Source organism: Helianthus annuus, chromosome 17 (assembly GCF_002127325.2).
Source record: "Helianthus annuus cultivar XRQ/B chromosome 17, HanXRQr2.0-SUNRISE, whole genome shotgun sequence".
Lineage (NCBI taxonomy): Eukaryota > Viridiplantae > Streptophyta > Magnoliopsida > Asterales > Asteraceae > Helianthus > Helianthus annuus.
In genome coordinates, this window is record NC_035449.2 from 123,465,624 (window position 1) to 123,491,275 (window position 25,652).

The 25,652-nt window shown below is 42.8% G+C and overlaps 1 protein-coding gene across 1 annotated transcript in view; it reads right to left on the reverse strand.

Annotated features, from left to right (window-relative positions):
• The window catches only part of LOC110924673, a 49,054-nt gene continuing 23,402 nt past the window's right edge, over window positions 1-25,652 (reverse strand). The window contains exons 9-10 of the mRNA XM_022168663.1: window positions 77-151; window positions 1-6 (exon numbers count right to left, since the gene is read on the reverse strand). Coding sequence (XP_022024355.1) covers window positions 1-6; window positions 77-151 — 81 coding nt within the window. The remainder of the gene's footprint in view (window positions 7-76; window positions 152-25,652) is intronic.

Sequence of the window (25,652 nt, forward strand, 5' to 3'; positions counted from 1 at the left end):
CTAATCCTGATATAAAAAGACAATAAGAATTAACGTTACAAAAAATTTAGTACAAATAACCAAATTCTTATATTACCTTCATAAGGTCAACAGGAGTAGACAAACTGTAGGAATCTGGAACATCCAACGATTCGGACTGCTCATGCTTTAACTACATAATACACAATAACATGAAATACACACAATGGTATAAATCTATTTCAAAACGATATGACTATGAAATGAAAAGAATGGCATAATGAAGATTTAAAGCTGGTTAAGATTGAATTTGGCGCAGAGCGCGACAAGGATCTCATCATCGTTAGTGGCCATTGAAATACCATAGTTTTCAACCTGATGCTCAATGTTATAGTCTTTAACACTTATGATGAACGCATACCTCTTTCCAATCAATATGTCAAAAATCTCAGGTTATGTGTTCGGTATCTCTCCAGAATTAACAACCTATGATTTTATAAAAATTAATATAAATTACAATGAGCAGAATGATTCCATAATTGAGAACATACAATTTTATAAAAATTAATTTTAAATTATATTTACTACATGGCCAAATAACTGAATGCATGTATTTGTTACCTGATCTTGTAAGCTTCAAAATCAAAGAGTGTCAAAGACACAGTACCGGAAGAGTCTTGCACCCTAATAGGTATCTTGTTGGTGCATGAGATGTCTGTTGACTATGTCTACATTAAGTCTTAGGTCAAGATAGGTCAACATAGGGTCTTGAAAGTCAAAATTAGGTTATTATGTTGAGGTTTCGCTTATGTGTCATAGGTTGTATAAGGTTTCGCTTATTTGTCAGTAAGGTTTCGCTCATATGGTTAGTTGGTAATTTCGCTCATTCGTCATGTCATAAGCGCGAAACCACATGAACTATATATAGTCTGTTTGAGCGAAACCAGGTCATAGGTGTGTGTACATTGGAGTGGAACCTGTCATGCTTTGTGTAACCAAACTCTGTCAAATTTGATTCAGAAAGCATAAAAGGAGAAGGAATTGAAAGGAACAGCTGTGTTACTTCATTTACGTTGATTCCGCCTTCGTATTTGGAGATGAACTACCTTTTACTGACTGTTTAGGGTCGGAGAACGGTCCAACAAGTGGTATCAGAGCTCAGGATGAGGAGTTCATACTACTACAGCTCGATTCTACAGAATTCTCTCATTTCTACTCACTTTCTCTCATACTTTTTCAATTTGAATTGGTTCCTACGGTTGAAATGGCCTGATTTTTTAGTATAACGTGTGAAACATACTACAATTAACAAACCCTAGAAAGATTCAGGTTAAAACACGGCTTAAAAATGGTAAAAATCAGTTAAAAACCATATTTCGCTTATTCGTACATTGAAGGTTTCGCTCGAAATTACCCTGGTTTCGTTCATACGAACTTGGTAGTTTCGCTCACAGGGACATCCAGTAGTTTCGCTCATACGGACACTAGCAGTTTCGCTTATCTGTCAAGACCTAGTTTCGCTTATATGTCATTTACAATCTAGTTTCGCTTATCTGTCAAATAACTGGTTTCACTTTTGTGACATATGTGATTCCGCTTATTTGTCACAAAATTGATATTTCACTCATTTGTCACTGTTTTTCAAAATCTCGAAAATTGTTCTAAGTGTTTACTGATTTTGCAGGTACATTCAAGATGGATGACATATTCTTGAACCCGTTTAGCGACATGTACGCATTCACGGGAAATTCCGGAAACGATGATACTTCATCAAGCAAAGAGAATGAGAATCTGCCGAATGCAAAGAAAAAGGAAGCTTGGGAATCTGAAAGTGCCTTTGGAACGTTTAATAAACCTCCAAAGCTAATGGCTATCGAGGAATACAGTCGGTGGTCAAGAAAGTTTGAAGATTGGTTGATGGCATTTGCATTTCCCAGCTGGAGGAGTCTGAAAACTGGTTATCAAGATGGAAACAAAAATGGTGAAACTTTAACATCAGCTGAGGAGATTGAATCATTTATGGCTGAGCAAAAATGTGTAGCTTTGTTATTTCAGTCCGTCCGGGAGGACATAATCTCATTGATCGATTATTCAAATGCAAAACATCTCTGGAAAAAGCTAGAAACAAAATGTCTAGGAAGTGCTGAAATTGTGAAAAGTAAAAAGAAACTTCTTAGGAAAGAGTTTGATATGTTTGGCTGTCTAAAGAATGAATTAGTGTCAAAGATGATTGAGAGGTTTGGGCATTTAAAACTAGAGCTAGCTAGACATGAAATTACGTATTCTAACGATGAGCTAGTAGACAAGTTGTTCGATTCATTACCAGACGAGATGGATTGGAGATATTATGCTCTCATGCTAAGAAATACTATCTTGCCGAAAGATCTTACTGTGGATTTGTTGATTGAGAGGCTTGAAAGTCACGAGCTGGAACTGAAGAAGACATACAAAGTCAATCACTCATCTTACCAACAGAATTTGGATTTGTATTATCCAAAAAGCATGATGCCAAAAGCAACTTCTCCCAAAACTGCTTTTTCTGCTGAGAATGTGTCCACAGCAAGCAAAGAAAGTCAAAGTAGTCAAAGCAGTGGAAATCACAGTGGTTATCACAGTGGATCTTCATCATCTACAAGTCATTCTGATGCAAAGTTTCAATGCAACATTGCAATAGACTTAAAGAATTCTCAGAATTTTGATGAGGAGTCGGCTAAACAGCAGATGATCTTTCTAGCATCTGTGTTGGAATCTTATGAAGGGTTAGTAGCAGGGAAGATAGGCAACACTAACCTAACGAAAAAGGACTATGATCAAATAGATCCTGAAGAAATGGAGCTAATCGACATTCGTTGGTGCATGGCCAGTGCGGTTCGTCGAGCACAGCGTTTCATGGAAATAACCGGCAGGAAGACAATTGGTGGTCCATCTACCAAGCTGGGTTTTGATAAATCCAAGGTGACGTGCTTCAAGTGTAAGCAGAAAGGTCACTTCAAGCGAGAATGCAGAAATGCATATACTGATAAATCGGAGAATCCTTTCAGAGAGGATTACTACAAGAAGGCAATTTATCACCAGAATAAATTCGAGCCGCCTAGATTGAAGCAGGTTGAAGACAACAAAGAGAAATCTAGAGCTCTTGCGGTGATTTATGATGATGAGGGGTATGATTGGAGTAAAGAGGTTCTACCGGAGGAAGATGCGATTGGTTACGCATTCATGGCAAGTAATGAACCTATTCCTTGGAAAGATAACCGAACTGAAGAGCCGAAGTATAGATACAGAAAAATGTTGGCTAAAAATAGAATAATCAGAATCTCTGGTATCTATCTGGAAGCGAGGAGAGCGAGAAGATGGGATCCGGACATGGAGTGTTATCTTGATCCATATGGAAATATTGCGGTCGATGACAAAACTCTTGATCTGGAAGCCATAATCAAGGAGTTCAACGATGAAGATGAGTATTGGCAGAATAAATGGTGGGGAACTGGAGACGAGAAAGAGAAAGAAGAGAAAGAGAGGAAGGAGAAAAAAGAGACAGAGAAAAAGGAGAAAGAAGAGAACGAGAAGTCAAAGAAAGTTGACACTGGGGTTATTGACACAACGCAGGAGTTGAATGCTGAAAATCTCGGAAAAATGGCTGACAAAGTGCTAGCTGCTAAGGCACTTGAGGTAGATTCTAACTCCGTGTCTGAGTCAAAAAGCCAGGTCAGCTCAAACTTGTCAACAAATGCGTCAGGTAAGAAAATTGATGGAAATGTTGATTGCAAAAATTGCAACAAAGAGTGCAAATTTTGTAATACAGTTACATATCTCAACGAAAAGAAAGTTGAGGATCTGACAGCAAAAGTCAGAAGCGTTGAGAATCAAATTCTTGATCGTGACAAAAGAGTTAAAGTTTCGACTGAACGAATAAAAGAATTAACTAACCAAATTGAAAATGATAAAATTGATTATGAAAGAATTAAAAATGAAAATGAAAAGTTAATTCTTGAAAATCGTCAGATTTCTGAGAAATTTGAAAAACTCAAAAGCACAATGAAAGATAGTGATGATCGTAATGGTAAAACTTATAAAGAAAACGTTCACCTAAAAGCAGTGCTTAGAGTAAAAGAAGAATCAATCAACCAACAACTGGATGAAATCGCTAAACTGAAACTTAAATTTCAAGAGGCTGAAATCGAAAATGAGCGAATCCAGTTGAAGCTTAAAAGTTACAACTCCGCAAGCTTTGTTTTGCAACACATTGTTCCCAAACCCATCGGGAAAAACAAAGCTGGCGAAGATGTTTATTCTGATGGAACCGGGGTGGGTTTTCACAGAGTTCCACCGCCAGTTTTGGATAATTACACGAAAAAGCAATCAGGGTTGGTTGAAATTGAGGAAGAAAGTGAAATGAATCTTCCGGATTCAATTGATGTCATGTTCACATCTTCCAATGACGATAGTGTCGAAAATGATATTGTAAAAGGTGTTGTTGAAAATGTGCTAAAAACGGATAGTGACACTACTGAGGAAGATGGGTGTTTCTTGGACAAATACATCCCGAAACAAAAGTCCAAGAACAACTTAAATGAAGAATCAAATCTTGTCATGTACAAGATGTTGGGTTCAGATAAGTTGTTTTCGGATTCTGAGTTTCCGATCGAGAATGTAAACATGAACAAATTGACAAATGTTTTCAAATTGGTCGAAGTTGAGTTGTCATAAGTGAACAATCTGAGTCAAACGAAGAGAAAAATGAGTTTTGAGAAAGAAAAATCTTACAACAAGAAATCTGTTAATCCACCGCGTTTTTACAATAACAACAGAAACAATTGGTCGGGTGGTTATCAGGGTGGTAGGAATTATCAAAAAAGAAATGTTCCAAACAAGAGGTTTGCTGAAAAGAAAAAGTTTGTGAACAGTTCGAGTTCACTTGCTGATGAAGAGAAAAAAAAATTTCAAAATCAAATGAAGAGTTCTTTGAGAAAAGAGCTTCACAGGCTCAGTCTGAAGGCACAAGTCGAGTTGTTGATACTTGAACATGTTTCAGATGTAATCAAGTTGGTCACATTGCACGAAAGTGTACCAACGTGAAGCCTAAGACTGAAACTGTGAAGATTCAACAGAAGAAAGTTGAGGTGAAGGGTAAAGCACAAATGGTTGTTGAGAAAAAGAGTGTGAAAAATAATAACACCAAAGTGAAAAATGAACCTGTAAAGAAAGTGGTAACTAAAAATGACAATTTTTATAAACGGGTTGCATTATCTCAACAAGTTTGGAAACCAAAAACAGAGAAGAAAATTTCAACTTCTGAGGTGAAAAAGGCTGAAGATTCAATTCCGGTTGATTATGATGCGAATTTTCCACCTCTTAAGGCTGAAAATTTCAAAATTCAAATTGAGAGAGTCAAGGTTACACCTAAGGCTGATGAAGCCTGGGTGGACTCAATGTTTGATTAAACAGTTTGAATTGCCGGAGCTTCCTGGATCGCGAAGCATGAATCGGCATCTTTATTGAAGTTGGTTAAGTCATAGTTTGTTATGTGCAGGATCTTCCAAAACTTGTATCCAGATGGATCATGGATAGTGGAGCTTCAAGACGTATGGCAGGGAAGACTGCGTTGCTGTATGATGTGAGAAACATAAATGGAGCATACGTAGGTTTTGCGGGTAATCAAGGAGGAAGGATTATTGGTGAAGGAACGTTATCCAACGGGATTGTGATGTTTGAAAGAGTTAACTACATTGCTGAGCTGGAGAATAATCTGCTGAGTATCTCCCATATCTGTGACAGGATGTATACTACTCGCTTCACTGACAAAGAATGTTTGATCTTGAAAGGGTTTTGTAATACCTGAGGAATGGATTATCATGAGGGCACCGAGACTTAATGATCTGTAGGTGTTGGACATGAGCGTAGCTACTACAACCACGGGTCAAGCTCATTGTTTTGTGTCCAGAGCAACTGAGAAAGAATCGAGATTGTGGCATCGCAAGATGGGGCATATTCACTTAAGGAAGATCAATCACTTGGTACACAACGATTTAGTTCTTGGAGTTCATGTAAAAGGTTTTCATCTGGAAGGGGAGTGCATTAGTTGTGTTAAAGGAAAACAGAAGAAAAAGTCACACCCTTCAAAGCAAGTCAATTCAGTTTCGAGACCTCTGGAAAGACTTCACATGGATTTATTCGGTCCCGTGAATGTCAAAAGCATTACAGGAGATTACTACTGTTTGGTCGTTACTGATGATTATTCCAGATTTTCGTGGGTTTCGTTCTTGAAAACGAAAGACGAAACTTTTGATAGTTTGATGGCTTTGTTCAAAAGAATTGAGAATCTGTACCAAAGGCGTATCAAAAGAATTCGAAGTGATAATGGTACTGAATTCAAGAACAGCAAGATGGAAGAATTTTGTGATGAAAGAGGTATATTGCATGAGTTTAGTGCTCCGTACACTCCGCAGCAGAATGGAGTCGCAGAACGCAAAAACCGGACGCTAATCGAGACGGATAGAACTATGCTCGCAGATTCAAAGTTACCGATTAATTTTTGGGCTGAAGCTATTTCCGCAGCATGCTATACGCTCAACAGGGTTCTCACTGTCAAGAAGTTCAACAAAACATGTTTTGAGCTAATCAATAATCACAAGCTGAATTTGAAGTATTTAGAACCGTTCGGGTCACCCTGTACAGTTATAGAGCCTCATGGAAAGTTTGGTCCGAAGTGCATTGAGGGAATATTTGTTGGTTATGCAAATCCGATGCGACGTGTGTGACACCCCAGGAAAACCAGTAAACGATACAACTTACCTAGCTTCCCCAGTAACCGCATGCTAAATTTCGGGACGAAATTTCTTTTAAGTTGGGGATAATGTGACAACTCGAGTTTCCAAGATTCCTTATTCGCATTAATTGCACGTTGACTGTTTAGTTGCTTGATTGACTTCCTTGTAACTGTACACTGGATTATAATTCGAGATGACTGTTGATATACTATGTGTTTTATATAAAGTGTTTGGTTCGTAAACTTGTAAACTGTAAACTTTTTAAGACTTGAACAAGCCCAAACCCACCCGACGAAACTAGTAGACGAAACAAGTGGTGTTTCGCCATGAACTTATCCATGAAACAAATGTATGTTTTGTCACAACCTCCTCGACGAAACAAAGGTGTTTCGCCGAGCCCAGTTTTGCCGAAGCCCATTAGGGCCCAACACGTAACGACGAGTATTTTAGCGAATCCACTGTTTCATTCTTCACATTTTAGCAATCACAAACCCTAGAACTCTTTCGCAAGGGCGACGACAACTGTGTGTGGTTCCCCAAGATTTCTTTAGCGATCAAACTCTCATCTATCTCGGTTAGTGTGTGGTTGTTAAAATGGTTTCATGATGCTTTGACTACTCGATATATGTGTGTGTATATACTTGCTTGATTTCTGGAATAGATGTGATTATATGGTTATGATAATGATAATCTTGATTTCGTTATACATGATTGAGTCGGATACGTAACTCTATACGAAACCAAATAACTGGCCTAGGGTTTTAGTGATCAGTTGTGTATTAACCCTGTGCGAAACCAGAATTTATACGATCAAATACTTGTCCGTGAATGTTGCTAGTGTGATGCTAATAGGGTTCGTTGATGTGATGTATTATGGTAATTGGTTTGTGGCTCTCATGAACTAGGATTCATGCTAGACGTCAGTGCTGTGACGATCATGTTATGATGATGTTATGATTGATTCAGATGATTTCTGTGCTGTATGTTTACTGTATGATTGATGATGTTGATGACGGCTGTTAACAATGATTAGGGTTTCTGTAATTTTGTAACTGTCACGACGTAACTGACACTCAGACGGAACACAGGTGACGGCGAAACAGAAGTGTTTCGCCGAAACCCATCCAGACGAAACAAACAAGACGAAACACAAGGTGTTTCACCGAAGACCGAAATGACGAAACAACCATGACGAACCAAAGTGTTTCGTCGAAGGGGATTTACGGCGAAACATGGGTGTTTCGCCGGTTGGGTAAATCTGCACAGTAACCTTGTTTATTTCTGTTAAGAGTTAACCTGGTTAGTTAACTGCCGTTAAATGTTGAGTATAACTTGTATGAGTATGAATACGTGCTTTGTGACACTTGACGATCATTGATTCAATAACCATTAAGATTGTACTTATACGTGAACTTCGTGAATATAAACTGATTATGTATACGTGCGTACTTTTGGACTTGATTGATTAACTGTGAGCACATACTTAGCATACCGAGCAAACCAAGGTGAGTTCACACTCTTACCAAGGCATGGGATTCCCAGGGTAGGGAATGGGCTTGAATGGCTATTTGTTCTTACGTTGTTATTGGGAAATTATGGATTACTGACCTCGGTTGGGAAAGGTCACTTATAGATACTGCTAGACTAGTGATACATGGGGAAGCCCCCACTACTCTTCGCACACATGCCTGTAATGGCCGCGATACTGATACTGATCTTCGCACACATGCCTGGAATGGCCACGATACTGATACTAAACTTCGCACACATGCCTGGAGGGCCGCGATACAAATAAAACTAGTCTACAATACATGGGAAATTCCCACTAATCTTCGCAAACATGCCTGGAGGGCCGCGATGTAATTATAAACGATACATGGGTTACTAAACAAACAAACGTTTTACGAAATGAACACTATTACTAAACAACCCACTGTTTGTTGACTCTCTGTTACATGCCTTGCAGGTCGTTAGGTACACTTGGAGCTTGCACTGGGAGGCGCGGTCGTTGTGGACAAGGATCATGAATGTTTGGTTAAATATTTATGACATTACATACTTATACTTATGATTGGGTTACTTTTATGCTTCCGCTAAACGTTGATATTAAACTTATGTTTTGAACACCTTTCATATTGGTTTGGTTGAATTACATTTAAATATATATTGTTCAATATGATTGGTGGCTTGATCCTGGTCAGTCACGCCTCCAAGCGGTGGTACTCCGTGTGTGGATTTTGGGGGTGTGACAGATTGGTATCAGAGCCATTGGTTATAGAGAACTTGGTTTTAATTTGGGGAAAACGTTTTTATTAAAACCGGACTATAACCAGTACAGTGCTCAACGATCCACAACGACGCTTCGCTCCAGGTGCAAGGCTCAACACTAGGTACTATTATTCATGTTTACATTGCTTACTTGCTAGAATTACATAGAACTTTGCTCGTGGTATGCGTAGATTACATTGCCTACTATTCGTTATTGCTTGAGAACACTTGTGTGCTTACTCTCTTCTGTCATCGCACTATTCGTGAATGCTCTCTCACTTATGTTACCTTTGCTATGAAGATCATGGCTGGACGTATTTACATGACACGAGCCCAGTTGACGGCTCTCATTAACGAACAAGTTGCTGCGGCACTTGCAGCCGCACAAGCAGGAGGTATACCTTGCGGTCGTAACTCACACTAGGATCTTTAGATCCTACACTCCTAAACCAACTCTTGTGTTTAACCTTGTCCTGTTCTTATACACAACAGGTCAACACGCTCAGCCACCTGTTTGCACTTTCAAGAATTTCATGGACTGTCGTCCTAGCACATTCAGTGGCACGGAGGGAGCAGTGGGACTCCTCCATTGGTTTGAAAAGCTCGAGTCTGTGTTTGAGATGTGTGAATGCCCTGAGGCTCGCAGGGTGAAGTACGCCGCTGGCACACTGGAAGGAATCGCGCTGACTTGGTGGAATGCACAAGTTCAACTTTTAGGGTTGGCAGCTGCTAACGACACCCCTTGGAATGATTTCAAAGAACTGATTAAACGGGAATACTGCACACATGATGACATCCACAAGCTAGAAGTGGAGTTCTTTCATTTGAAAATGACTGGATCGGAAATTGAGGCATATACTAAACGGTCAAACGAGCTGGCTGTCCTGTGTCCAACTATGGTGGACCCTCCTATCAGGCATATAGAGTTGTATCTCAAAGGGCTGGCACCAGAAATTCAAAGCCACGTGACATCGGCCAACCATAATAATATCCAGGATATTCAACGTCTTGCTCATCGCCTCACAGATCAGGCAGCGGAACAGAACAGACGTATCAGTGCTACCGATGCTACTACTTCCGCTACTCCCAGTGACAACAAGCGGAAATGGGATGGGGATTCCAGCAAAGGTTCAGCTACAGCTCAGTCTCAGGTTCAGCAGCGAAAGACTGATAATTACCAAAGCCCTGGTCAGCAATCTTCGGGTAACCAAAGACAAGGTGGATATCGAGGAAACCTCCCAAGGTGCAATACTTGCAACAAGCACCACAACGGCCAGTGCAACAAGGGTCGTTGTCAGCGGTGCCTCAAGATGGGTCATGAGGCTAAAGATTGCAGGAGCTCACGACCTGCGAATCAGAATCAGAATCAGCAACAACAACTACCTGCTCCACGAAACCAGCAACTGCAACAGCAGCGAGGCAACAGAGGATGCTATCAATGTGGTGCTGAAGGCCACTTCAAACGTGACTGCCCCCAGTTAAACCAGAACCAGAACAACAACAATAACAACAATAAGGGAAATGGGAACAACAACGGGGGAAACAATAATGGCAACGATGCTAGGGGTTGTGTGTTCGTGCTGGGGCAGGGTGACGAAAGGAATGATCCTAACGTGGTTATGGGTAAGTTTCTTCTCGACGAGTTTTATGTTTCTGTATTGTTTGATTCGGGTGCGGATACCAGTTATGTGTCTCTAAAAGTTAGTCAAATGTTAAAACGTACACCAACACCCTTAAACACCAAACATTTCGTAGAGTTAGCCAACGGTAAAAGTTTAGAGGCCACACACATAGTCAAGGGTTGTAACATCATCTTAGCCGGTCAGACTTTCTCCATCGATCTCATTCCTATAGTTCTGGGTAGTTTCGACATCGTCATTGGTATGGACTGGTTATCCCAACAGCAAGCAGAGATCTTATGCAAGGAGAAGATTGTTCGTATTCCCCGTTCTGGTAAGGAGCCTCTCGAAGTTCAAGGCGACAAGAGTGGTGCCGTGGTTGGCATCATCTCCTTTCTGAAGGCTCAGAAATGTTTGCGAAAGGGTCACACTGCCATTTTGGCACTTGTTACAGACGCATCAACGAAAGAGAAAAGATTAGAAGATATTCCAGTAGTACGCGACTATCCTCAAGTGTTTCCTGAAGATTTACCTGGTCTACCGCCTCATCGCCAGGTCGAATTCCAGATTGAACTAGCTCCTGGAGCAGCACCAATAGCTCGTGCACCGTATCGCTTAGCTCCAACTGAACTGGAAGAACTGTCTGAGCAATTGCAAGAACTCTTGGATAAGGGTTTTATTCGTCCTAGCTCTTCGCCCTGGGGAGCTCCAGTACTTTTTGTGAAGAAGAAAGACGGTACCTTCAGGATGTGTATTGACTACCGTGAACTCAACAAAGTGACTGTGAAGAATCACTATCCTCTTCCACGTATTGATGACTTGTTCGACCAGTTACAAGGGCCGAGCTACTACTCAAAGATAGATCTGAGGTCAGGTTATCATCAGCTGAGAGTCCGGGATGAGGACGTCTCCAAAACAGCATTCAGAACTCGCTACGGCCACTACGAGTTTCTTGTCATGACCTTCGGATTAACGAACGCACCTGCGGTCTTTATGGATCTGATGAACAGAGTGTGCAAACCCTACTTGGACAAGTTTGTGATTGTCTTCATCGATGACATCCTGATCTACTCTAAGAGTCAGGAGGAACACGAGCAGCATTTACGACTTATCTTGGAACTACTTCGAAAGGAGCAACTGTACGCCAAGTTTTCAAAATGCGACTTCTGGCTTCGTGAAGTCCACTTTCTAGGCCATGTGGTAAACAAGGATGGGATTCATGTTGATCCATCCAAGGTAGACGCGATTAGGAACTGGCCTGCACCACGTACACCAACGGAAATACGCCAATTCTTGGGTTTGGCGGGTTATTACAGACGATTCATCAAAGACTTCTCAAAGATTGCACAGCCGCTTACATTACTGACACAGAAAGGTGTTACTTATCGTTGGGGTACTACACAGGAAACAGCTTTCCAACACTTAAAGGATAGACTCTGCAGCGCACCTATTCTCTCATTGCCAGAGGGCACAGACGATTTTGTGGTCTACTGCGACGCATCGATTCAGGGTCTTGGTTGTGTATTGATGCAAAGGGATAAAGTCATTGCCTACACTTCGCAGCAACTTAAAGTTCACAAACGGAACTACACCACACACGATTTAGAACTGGGAGCCGTTGTTTTCGTGCTCAAGATATGGCGACACTACCTGTACGGTACCAAGTGCACTATCTACACCGATCACAGGAGTCTCGAGCATATCTTCAAGCAGAAGGAATTGAACATGCGACAACGTCGATGGGTCGAGCTACTTAACGATTACGAATGCGCCATCAAGTACCATCCAGGCAAAGCCAACGTTGTGGCTGACGCTCTCAGTCGAAAGGATATTACACCTAGACGCGTGCGAGCATTGCAACTTACTATTCAGTCTAATCTTCCTGGACAGATACGAGATGCTCAGGTAGAAGCATTGTGTGACACTCTAGGTTTTTCCGAACAAACGCCTTGTAATATTTTTATGTATATATATGTTATTAAATGAAAACGTGATCTTTGTGCATGATATGTGTGTATGTATGTATTATATATATATATATGTATGTGAGTCGAGACCATGACTCGCAACCACTCGGTTGCGAGTGGGCCACTCGGTCTCGAGTGGGCCTCTTGGGCCGTAACCGGTTTGGGCCGAAACCCCTTAGCCTATTTTGAACCTTGTATAAAATCCCACCCTTCCCCCACTTCCTTCATTTTACACACACAAACACTTCTACTCTCTCTCAACTAGAAAACCCCAAACAACAATCCATTCTCATCCAACTTTCGGTTCAAGCTTGGATCTCGGTCAAGGAATCTCGGACAAGAAACTCGGTCAAGATCATCACTCGGACACTCCATCTTTCTCGGTTCCTTTTCTTTGTTTTCGGCTCCTCCTTCTCAACCGGTTAGTGTTGTTATTATGTGCATAGGATTTATGTGGGTTAAATGAACTAGAAATGCTTGGTTAGTAGTATTATGCATGATTTTTAGGATGGTTTGTGAAGCTTGACTATATGTGTAAACCTCTATATATGAAAGCTTGATAATATGTTTAAATGGCTAAGGAATAGTGGTTTAAGAATGATTAGGGCCAACCGAGTTATGTCTAAAGTCACAAAATGTATGTTTTCTTGTTTTTGCATCATGATCTTGTTAAAAATATGTGATTTTGGTTCATAAATGTATGGTTATGTTTGACATGAAAACCCTAGAAATTTATGAATATAGGATGAACTTGTTGAATGTGGTTTGAAGATTTCAAAAATGGCAAAGTTTGATCTATTTTCATTAATGGTCAGTTTAGGAAAAGTGTTAGTGAAACCTTATTGGCTATTACTTGATTTGGGCCTGATTACATAGTACAATGTGGACTGATGTATCTGAATCTACACGTGAACATGAAAGGGACAGCATTACGACTCGCAACCGCACCGTTGCGACTCGCAACCATGGCATGACAACTCGAGACCACGCAGTTGCGACTCGCAACCATAGTGTGACAACTCGAAACCACATGATTGCGACTCGAGACTACGACGGTTGCGACTCGCAACCACAACGTGACAACTCGAGATCACACAGCTGCGACTCGCAATCACAGCGTGACAAGCCGAGACCTCCTGGTTGCGACTCGAGACCACCTGGTTGCGACTGGGCTGTCCACTTTGGTTATTGGGCCATAGTATGTTTAATATGGGCTACCTGTTGACTGATCTGCGTGTTACTGTTTGACCGTGTAAATGCTAGGGCCGGCCCAATAACCCACTGTCAACATTGTTATGCATGCAACGTGTTAGTTATGTGTAAGTTTTTACGTGATTGCTTGTACGCCAAACCTGACCTATACCGGTAACCATGTTAGGACGTGGTGACCAGCGTGTTTGACCAAGTAACCTAATCTGCCGAGCAACCCAAGGTGAGTTCACACACTAAAAGCATGCGTCCCGCGGAGGGACACGAACAAACTACCAACTTTGGGAAAATACTTTCGACCCATTACTCCGGGGGAAAACAGAATGGGTAATACTATCTCCGGGGGAGATACGTTTGGATACTATTTATAAATCACAACTAGCCATGCTAAACGAAACTCTATCACCTTAAGTCCCTGCTTACAGTACCGATTAATCGCCGGGGGCGAACGGGTTATTAGTTGATAGCGCTATTAGGTTTGACAACCTCACACCGTGACCGGGGGAGATCGGGCGTGAACTAGTAGACCTTGCAACATGGTCAATGACGATAGACATTGACTCGGGGCACGAATATTTATATTCCGTCAACAGTTTCGGTATCTACAGTTTAGTGAGCTTACAGATGGGGTAGCTCCCCACAACGTGATTATAAATGCTTTATCTAAACAACCTAAGTTTTTGGTAAACTAAAACTGGACAACTAGTGAACTCACTCAGCATTATTGTTGACCCCTTACTGCATGCTTTGCAGGTAACCAGTGACTCAGGAGCTGCTGCTTGGGGATGTGTAGTGTTCGTCAACCCGTGTGTTGGGTTAATTATTTTGAACTAAGAACTATCTTTAAAACTACTTTGGTTTATGCTTCCGCTGTTTTGTTAAACTAATTATCGAACTTAAACTACGATGTTGCTAACTACTTTGGATATTAAATATTTCTACTATTAAATTCAATGCTCAGTATAATTGGTGGCTGGATCCTGGTCAGTCACGCCCTCAAAGCGGGTGTTATCCGCAGGTGGATTTTGGGGGTGTGACAGATTGGTATCAGAGCCATTGGTTATAGTGAATTTGGTTTTAAAAAGGGGAAAAATCTTTTGAGAAAAACCAGACTATAACCTGTGACTCGCGACGACACTACACTCCAAGTGCAAGGCTCGACACATTTGACCTCATAGCTCGGACTAGTGTTTACTTGTTTGCTTACCTTATGTTTCCTGTTTTGCTATACGTACCAGTGTGCCTAAATTAGATAGATAGACCTCTCTCTTCTATCTCATTCTTGCTACATTACGACATCACACTCATACTGTGTTTTCTGGTTATGAAGACAATGAGTGGACGCGGAAGAGGAAACATTAACATGACACAGGCTCAGTTCACTAACCTGCTCAACACAGTGGCTGCAGCTTTCGCAGCTCACCCTATAGGTAAGCTCGTTGTTTTAGAATGTTTAGATCCTACCGCCACATCGTCTTTTCGCCTCTAAATCTATACGCTTCGCTTCTCACGAACAGGCCAGCATGCACCTGCGCAACCACCCGTGTGTACTTTCAAAACTTTCATGGATTGCAAGCCTCTCCCTTTCAACGGCACTGAGGGTGCCATAGGTCTTCTACATTGGATTGAGAAAGTTGAAGCTGTCTTTGCTGTCTATGAGTGTCCCCCTGCAAATTGGGTGAAGTTTGCTACTGCTACGCTTGAAGGAAACGCGCTTTCTTGGTGGAAGGCGCAAATTCAGATGTTTGGGTTAGAAACTGCTAATGCTACTGCGTGGGAGGATTTCAAGGACATGATTAAGGAGGAGTACTGTCACCGGGATGACATCCACAAACTTGAGAACGAGTACTATGCGCTTAAGATGGTTGGGTCAGAGATTGAAACCTACACCAAGCTGTCCAATGACTATGCTGCCCTTTGCCCAAACATGTCTCGACCTATGTATCGAAGAATCGAACTGTACATCAAGGGTTTGGCTCCAGAAATTCGAAGTCATGTAACTTCAGCCAACCACACTACCATTCAGCCAATCGTTCGACTTGCTCACAAACTCACTGATCAGGCCGTAGAAGAGGGCAGGTTGCCCAAAAGGATCAGTGCTACTGTCGGAACTTCTAGTGACAACAAGCGTAAGTGGGAAGGAAATCAAAGCAAGGATGCTAACCCCACTCAGGCCCCAGCACAGCAAAGGAAAACTGAAAACAACAAGGGCACTCAACAACAGGGTGGCTATCGTGGTAACCACCCCAAGTGCAACAAGTGCAATCGACATCACAGTGGGCCTTGTGGGAAAAATCAGTGTCAGCGATGTAACAAAATGGGGCACGAGGCCAAAGACTGTAGGAGTCCACGTCCCATGGGGCAGAACCAGCAGCAACAACATCACGGGAACGCTAAGGGTTGTTTCCAGTGTGGAGCTGAGGGGCACTTTAAGAAGAATTGCCCTGAACTGAACCAGAACCGCAACAACAATCAGGGAGCTGGAAACAACGATCAGAACAACAATGCTGGGAATGGTGCCAGAGGAAGGGCTTTTGTGATTGGAGCTGGAGAAGCAAGGAATGACCCCAATGTCGTGGCGGGTAAGTTCCTACTCGATGATCGTTATGTTTCTGTATTATTTGATTCTGGAGCCGATGCTAGTTATGTGTCCCTACGTATTAGTAAGAAGCTTAAGCGTCCGCTTTCGTTACTAAGTTCGCATCATATCGTCGAGTTAGCTAATGGTAGAAACATCGAGGCCTCACATGTTATCAAAGGCTGCAAACTAGAGTTGTCTGGTCAGACATTTAGTATCGATCTTTTCCCTGTTACTCTTGGAAGCTTCGACGTCGTTATTGGTATGGATTGGTTATCCAAGCATCGCGCTGAGATCCTCTGTCAAGAGAAAGCAGTTCGTATTCCCCGTCGTTCTGGCAAACCCCTCATTGTACAAGGTGGCAAAGGCGGAGAAATCTCCGGCGTTATCTCTTTCTTGAAGGCCCAGAAGTGTTTACGAAAAGGGCACACCGCTATCTTAGCACTTGTCACCAACACGCAGGAAAAGGAAAAGAGGATTGAAGATTTTCCAGTAGTGCGTGACTACCCCGAGGTATTTCCTGAAGAACTACCTGGACTCCCTCCCCACCGTCAGGTCGAATTCCAAATCGAGCTAGCACCCGGAGCAGCGCCAATAGCTCGTGCACCTTATCGACTAGCCCCCGCAGAATTGAAGGAACTCTCTACTCAACTACAGGAACTATTGGATAAAGGGTTTATCCGCCCTAGTTCATCACCCTGGGGAGCACCGGTACTCTTTGTTAAGAAGAAGGATGGCACGTTCCGAATGTGCATTGACTATCGTGAGCTGAACAAGGTTACCATCAAGAATCGTTACCCTCTCCCGCGAATCGACGACCTATTCGATCAGTTGCAAGGATCGAGCTACTATTCTAAAATTGACCTGCGATCAGGCTACCATCAGCTGAGGGTCCGTAATGAAGACATCTCCAAAACTGCATTCAGAACTCGTTATGGTCATTATGAATTCCTCGTTATGCCCTTTGGAATGACCAACGCGCCTGCGGTATTCATGGATCTCATGAACCGAGTATGCAAACCCTACCTCGACAAGTTTGTGATCGTGTTTATAGACGACATCCTGATCTACTCGAAAAGTCAAGAAGAGCATGAACAGCACCTACGCCTTATCCTCGAACTCCTTCGCAATGAGCAACTGTATGCCAAGTTCTCGAAATGCGACTTCTGGCTTCGAGAAGTCCATTTCCTTGGGCACGTGGTTAACAAGGATGGAATTCACGTCGACCCTGCAAAGATCGACTCTATAAAGAATTGGCCTACCCCTAAGACTCCGACTGAAGTCCGCCAATTCTTGGGACTAGCAGGGTACTATCGAAGATTTATCATGGGATTCTCAAAGATCGCTCAGCCTCTCACGGCTCTTACTCAGAAGGGTATGGTTTATAAATGGGGTGAAGCTCAGGAAACCGCATTTCAGAAACTCAAGGATAGCCTCTGTAGTGCTCCTATTCTCTCGCTGCCTGAAGGCACTGACGACTTCGTGGTTTACTGCGATGCATCCATCCATGGACTCGGTTGTGTGTTAATGCAACGCGACAAAGTTATTGCCTACGCCTCACGACAACTCAAGACACACGAAAGGAACTACACAACGCATGATTTGGAACTGGGAGCAGTGATCTTTGCTCTTAAGATATGGAGACATTACCTGTACGGTACCAAGTGCACCATTTACACCGATCACAGGAGTCTCGAGCATATCTTCAAGCAAAAGGAATTAAACATGCGACAACGTCGATGGGTCGAACTCCTGAATGATTATGAATGCGCCATCAAGTACCATCCGGGCAAGGCCAATGTCGTGGCAGACGCCCTCAGCCGAAAAGACACTACGCCCAAGCGCGTGCGAGCATTACAACTTACCATCCAGTCTAATCTCCCTACCCAGATTCGAAATGCTCAGACTGAAGCTCTGAAACCGGAAAACGTCAGGGCTGAGTCCCTGCGAGGATCGAGACAACGACTAGAGCAAAAAGAAGACGGCGCCTATTATGTGGCAGGGCGCATTTGGGTCCCACTCTACGGAGATCTACGAGAACTGGTGATGGACGAAGCCCATAAGTCCCGTTATTCAGTACATCCTGGTTCAGATAAGATGTACCACGACTTAAGGACCACGTACTGGTGGCCTGGCATGAAAGCCCACATAGCCGCTTACGTTGGCAAATGTTTGACCTGCGCAAGAGTCAAGACTGAGTATCAGAAACCAGCAGGCCTACTCCAGCAACCGGAAATCCCAAAGTGGAAATGGGAACAAATTTCCATGGATTTTGTTACAGGGCTACCTAGATCCCAACGCGGGAATGACACTATTTGGGTGATAGTAGATCGATTGACTAAGTCTGCACACTTTCTGGCCATTAAGGAAACAGACAAGTTTTCTACCTTGGCAGAAATCTATTTAAAGGAAGTAGTCTCGAGACACGGGGTGCCAACTTCCATTATTTCCGACCGAGACGCTCGTTTTACTTCCGAGTTGTGGCAAGCTATGCACAAATCCTTTGGCTCACGTTTGGACATGAGCACCGCTTACCACCCACAAACGGATGGGCAGTCTGAGCGCACCATCCAAACCCTGGAAGACATGCTTAGAGCATGTGTGATCGATTTTGGCAGGAACTGGGAGAAGCATCTACCGCTGGTGGAATTCTCCTACAATAACAGCTACCACACTAGCATTCAGGCGGCACCTTTTGAGGCATTGTACGGTCGTAAATGCCGATCACCTCTCTGCTGGGCAGAAGTCGGTGACAGTCAACTCACAAGCCCAGAACTGGTGGTAGACACAACGGAAAAGATTGCCCAGATCAGGCAACGCATGGCGGCAGCTCGTGACCGTCAGAAAAGCTACGCTGATAAGCGTAGGAAACCGCTAGAATTCCAGGTCGGGGACCGGGTTCTACTTAAAGTCTCACCCTGGAAGGGTGTGGTTCGTTTCGGTAAACGGGGCAAGCTGAATCCGCGATATGTTGGACCATTCGAAATTACCGAGAAAATCGGTAAGGTTGCTTATAGATTGAACCTGCCTGCAGAGCTGAGTGCAGTGCACAATGTCTTTCACGTGTCTAATCTGAAGAAGTGTCTGTCGGACGAAACACTCATAATTCCTTTCAAGGAACTCACTATTGATGAACAGCTACACTTTACTGAGGAACCAATTGAGATCACGGATCGAGAGATCAAAACCCTCAAACGTAGCCAGATACCTCTCGTGCGAGTTCGTTGGAACTCACGGCGTGGCCCAGAGTTTACCTGGGAGCGGGAAGACCAGATGAAGTCCAAGTATCCCCAGTTATTCCCAAACGAAAACCCCAGCACTGAAGCTACAACCGAATTTCGGGACGAAATTCCAAACTAACGGGGGGATGATGTGACACCCCGTTGAAGCACGCTAGCTTGGCAGTGGCTGCCTTAACTTTCGGGACGAAAGTTCTTAAAACTTGGGGATAATGTGACACTCTAGGTTTTTCCGAACAAACGCCTTGTAATATTTTTATGTATATATATGTTATTAAATGAAAACGTGATCTTTGTGCATGATATGTGTGTATGTATGTATTATATATATATATGTATGTGAGTCGAGACCATGACTCGCAACCACTCGGTTGCGAGTGGGCCACTCGGTCTCGAGTGGGCCTCTTGGGCCGTAACCGGTTTGGGCCGAAACCCCTTAGCCTATTTTGAACCTTGTATAAAATCCCACCTTTCCCCCACTTCCTTCATTTTACACACACAAACACTTCTACTCTCTCTCAACTAGAAAACCCCAAACAACAATCCATTCTCATCCAACTTTCGGTTCAAGCTTGGATCTCGGTCAAGGAATCTCGGACAAGAAACTCGGTCAAGATCATCACTCGGACACTCCATCTTTCTCGGTTCCTTTTCTTTGTTTTCGGCTCCTCCTTCTCAACCGATTAGTGTTGTTATTATGTGCATAGGATTTATGTGGGTTAAATGAACTAGAAATGCTTGGTTAGTAGTATTATGCATGATTTTTAGGATGGTTTGTGAAGCTTGACTATATGTGTAAACCTCTATATATGAAAGCTTGATAATATGTTTAAATGGCTAAGGAATAGTGGTTTAAGAATGATTAGGGCCAACCGAGTTATGTTTAAAGTCACAAAATGTATGTTTTCTTGTTTTTGCATCATGATCTTGTTAAAAATATGTGATTTTGGTTCATAAATGTATGGTTATGTTTGACATGAAAACCCTAGAAATTTATGAATATAGGATGAACTTGTTGAATGTGGTTTGAAGATTTCAAAAATGGCAAAGTTTGATCTATTTTCATTAATGGTCAGTTTAGGAAAAGTGTTAGTGAAACCTTATTGGCTATTACTTGATTTGGGCCTGATTACATAGTACAATGTGGACTGATGTATCTGAATCTACACGTGAACATGAAAGGGACAGCATTACGACTCGCAACCGCACCGTTGCGACTCGCAACCATGGCATGACAACTCGAGACCACGCAGTTGCGACTCGCAACCATAGTGTGACAACTCGAAACCACATGATTGCGACTCGAGACTACGACGGTTGCGACTCGCAACCACAACGTGACAACTCGAGATCACACAGCTGCGACTCGCAATCACAGCGTGACAAGCCGAGACCTCCTGGTTGCGACTCGAGACCACCTGGTTGCGACTGGGCTGTCCACTTTGGTTATTGGGCCATAGTATGTTTAATATGGGCTACCTGTTGACTGATCTGCGTGTTACTGTTTGACCGTGTAAATGCTAGGGCCGGCCCAATAACCCACTGTCAACATTGTTATGCATGCAACGTGTTAGTTATGTGTAAGTTTTTACGTGATTGCTTGTACGCCAAACCTGACCTATACCGGTAACCATGTTAGGACGTGGTGACCAGCGTGTTTGACCAAGTAACCTAATCTGCCGAGCAACCCAAGGTGAGTTCACACACTAAAAGCATGCGTCCCGCGGAGGGACACGAACAAACTACCAACTTTGGGAAAATACTTTCGACCCATTACTCCGGGGGAAAACAGAATGGGTAATACTATCTCCGGGGGAGATACGTTTGGATACTATTTATAAATCACAACTAGCCATGCTAAACGAAACTCTATCACCTTAAGTCCCTGCTTACAGTACCGATTAATCGCCGGGGGCGAACGGGTTATTAGTTGATAGCGCTATTAGGTTTGACAACCTCACACCGTGACCGGGGGAGATCGGGCGTGAACTAGTAGACCTTGCAACATGGTCAATGACGATAGACATTGACTCGGGGCACGAATATTTATATTCCGTCAACAGTTTCGGTATCTACAGTTTAGTGAGCTTACAGATGGGGTAGCTCCCCACAACGTGATTATAAATGCTTTATCTAAACAACCTAAGTTTTTGGTAAACTAAAACTGGACAACTAGTGAACTCACTCAGCATTATTGTTGACCCCTTACTGCATGCTTTGCAGGTAACCAGTGACTCAGGAGCTGCTGCTTGGGGATGTGTAGTGTTCGTCAACCCGTGTGTTGGGTTAATTATTTTGAACTAAGAACTATCTTTAAAACTACTTTGGTTTATGCTTCCGCTGTTTTGTTAAACTAATTATCGAACTTAAACTACGATGTTGCTAACTACTTTGGATATTAAATATTTCTACTATTAAATTCAATGCTCAGTATAATTGGTGGCTGGATCCTGGTCAGTCACGCCCTCAAAGCGGGTGTTATCCGCAGGTGGATTTTGGGGGTGTGACACATTGAAACCAGAAAACGTCAGGGCTGAAGCTTTACGCGGCTCAAGGCAACGATTAGAACAGAAGGAAGACGGCGCCTATTATGTAACAGGATGCATTTGGGTTCCACTTTATGGCGACTTACGCGAGCTTGTGATGGATGAAGCTCATAAGTCCCGCTACTCGGTACACCCAGGTTCGGACAAAATGTACCAAGATCTCAGAACTACATATTGGTGGCCTAGTATGAAGGCCCACATTGCAACCTACGTCGGCAAATGTTTGACTTGTGCGAGGGTCAAGACGGAATACCAGAAACCGTCAGGCCTACTTCAGCAACCGAGGATACCACAATGGAAATGGGAAGAAATTTCCATGGATTTTGTTACTAGCCTGCCTAGATCCCAGCATGGGAACGGTACTATTTGGGTGATCGTGGATCGACTCACAAAGTCTGCTCACTTCTTGGCTATCAAGGAAACTGACAAGTACATTAGCAGACATTTACTTGAAAGAAGTTGTTTCGAGGCGTGGAGTGCCAACCTCTATTATCTCAGATCGTGATGCACGATTTACTTCAGAACTGTGGCAAGCAATGCACAAATCTTTCGGCTCTCGGTTAGACATGAGCACGGCTTATCACCCTCAGACGGATGGGCAGTCTGAGCGCACTATTCAAACTCTGGAAGAGATGTTACGTGCATGTGTTATCGACTTTGGCAACAGCTGGGAAAAACATCTCCCGTTAGTGGAGTTCTCGTACAATAACAGTTACCACACCAGCATTCAAGCCGCTCCATTTGAGGCATTGTATGGACGTAAATGCCGGTCACCTCTCTGTTGGGCAGAGGTGGGGGATTGTCAAATCACAGGTCCAGAAATGGTAGTTGATGCTACTGAATGGATTGCACAGATACGGCAACGCATGGCGGCGGCTCGTGACCGTCAGAAAAGCTACACCGATAAGCGCAGGAAACCACTCGATTTCCAGGTTGGGGATCGAGTGCTACTCAAAGTCTCGCCCTGGAAGGGTGTAGTTCGTTTTGGCAAACGAGGCAAACTCAATCCGCGGTATGTCAGACCGTTCGAAATCATAGAAAGAATAGGCAAAGTGGCCTACAAACTAAACCTACCAGCAGAACTCGGTGCAGTTCACAACGTTTTCCACGTGTCGAATCTGAAGAAGTGTCTGAAGCTACTACAGAATTTCGGGACGAAATTCCAAATCAACAGGGGGATGATGTGACACCCCAGGAAAACCAGTAAACGATACAACTTACCTAGCTTCCCCAGTAACCGCATGCTAAATTTTCGGGACGAAATTTCTTTTAAGTTGGGGATAATGTGACAACTCGAGTTTCCAAGATTCCTTATTCGCATTAATTGCACGTTGACTGTTTAGTTGCTTGATTGACTTCCTTGTAATTGTACACTGGATTATAATTCGAGATGACTGTTGATATACTATGTGTTTTATATAAAGTGTTTGGTTCGTAAACTTGTAAACTGTAAACTGTTTAAGACTTGAACAAGCCCAAACCCACCCGACGAAACTAGTAGACGAAACAAGTGGTGTTTCGCCATGAACTTATCCACGAAACAAATGTATGTTTCATCACAATCTCCTCGACGAAACAAAGGTGTTTCGCCGAGCCCAGTTTCGCCGAAGCCCATTAGGGCCCAACACGTAACGACGAGCATTTTAGCGAATCCACTGTTTCATTCGTCACATTTTAGCAATCACAAACCCTAGAACTCTTTCGCAAGGGCGACGACAACTGTGTGTGGTTCCCCAAGATTTCTTTAGCGATCAAACTCTCATCTATCTCGGTTAGTGTGTGGTTGTTAAAATGGTTTCATGATGCTTTGACTACTCGATATATGTGTGTGTATATACTTGCTTAATTTCTGGAATAGATGTGATTATATGGTTACGATAATGATAATCTTGATTTCGTTATACATGATTGAGTTGGATACGTAACTCTATACGAAACCAAATAACTGGCCTAGGGTTTTAGTGATCAGTTGTGTATTAACCCTGTGCGAAACCAGAATTTATACGATCAAATACTTGTCCGTGAATGTTGCTAGTGTGATGCTAATAGGGTTCGTTGATGTGATGTATTATGGTAATTGGTTTGTGGCTCTCATGAACTAGGATTCATGCTAGACGTCAGTGCTGTGACGATCATGTTATGATGATGTTATGATTGATTCATGATGATTTCTGTGTTGTATGTTTACTGTATGATTGATGATGTTGATGAAGGCTGTTAACAATGATTAGGGTTTCTGTAATTTTGTAACTGTCACGACGTAACTGACACTCAGACGGAACACAGGTGACGGCGAAACAGAAGTGTTTCGCCGAAACCCATCCAGATGAAACAAACAAGACGAAACACAAGGTGTTTCACCGAAGACCGAAATGACAAAACAACCATGACGAACCAAAGTGTTTCGTCGAAGGGGATTTACGGCGAAACATGGGTGTTTCGCCGGTTGGGTAAATCTGCACAGTAACCTTGTTTATTTCTGTTAAGAGTTAACCTGGTTAGTTAACTGCCGTTAAATGTTGAGTATAACTTGTATGAGTATGAATACGTGCTTTGTGACACTTGACGATCATTGATTAAATAACCATTAAGATTGTACTTATACGTGAACTTCGTGAGTAGAAACTGATTATGTATACGTGCGTACTTTAGGACTTGATTGATTAACTGTGAGCACATACTTAGCATACCGAGCAAACCAAGGTGAGTTCACACTCTTACCAAGGCATGGGATTCCCAGGGTAGGGAATGGGCTTGAATGGCTATTTGTTCTTACGTTGTTATTGGGAAATTATGGATTACTGACCTCGGTTGGGAAAGGTCACTTATAGATACTGCTAGACTAGTGATACATGGGGAAGCCCCCACTACTCTTCGCACACATGCTTGTAATGGCCGCGATACTGATACTGATCTTCGCACACATGCCTGGAATGGCCGCGATACTGATACTAAACTTCGCACACATGCCTGGAGGGCCGCGATACAAATAAAACTAGTCTACAATACATGGGAAATTCCCACTAATCTTCGCAAACATGCCTGGAGGGCCGCGATGTAATTATAAACGATATATGGGTTACTAAACAAACAAACGTTTTACGAAATGAACACTATTACTAAACAACCCACTGTGAACTCGCTCAACTAGTTGTTGACTCTCTGTTACATGCCTTGCAAGTCGTTAGGTACACTTGGAGCTTGCACTGGGAGGCGCGGTCGTTGTGGACAAGGATCGTGAATGTTTGGTTAAATATTTATGACATTACATACTTATACTTATGATTGGGTTACTTTTATGCTTCCGCTAAACGTTGATATTAAACTTATGTTTTGAACACCTTTCATATTGGTTTGGTTGAATTACATTTAAATATATATTGTTCAATATGATTGGTGGCTTGATCCCGGTCAGTCACGCCTCCAAGCGGTGGTACTCCGTGTGTGGATTTTGGGGGTGTGACAACGTGTCTTCGTTCCAAGTGAGAAGCGGATTATTGA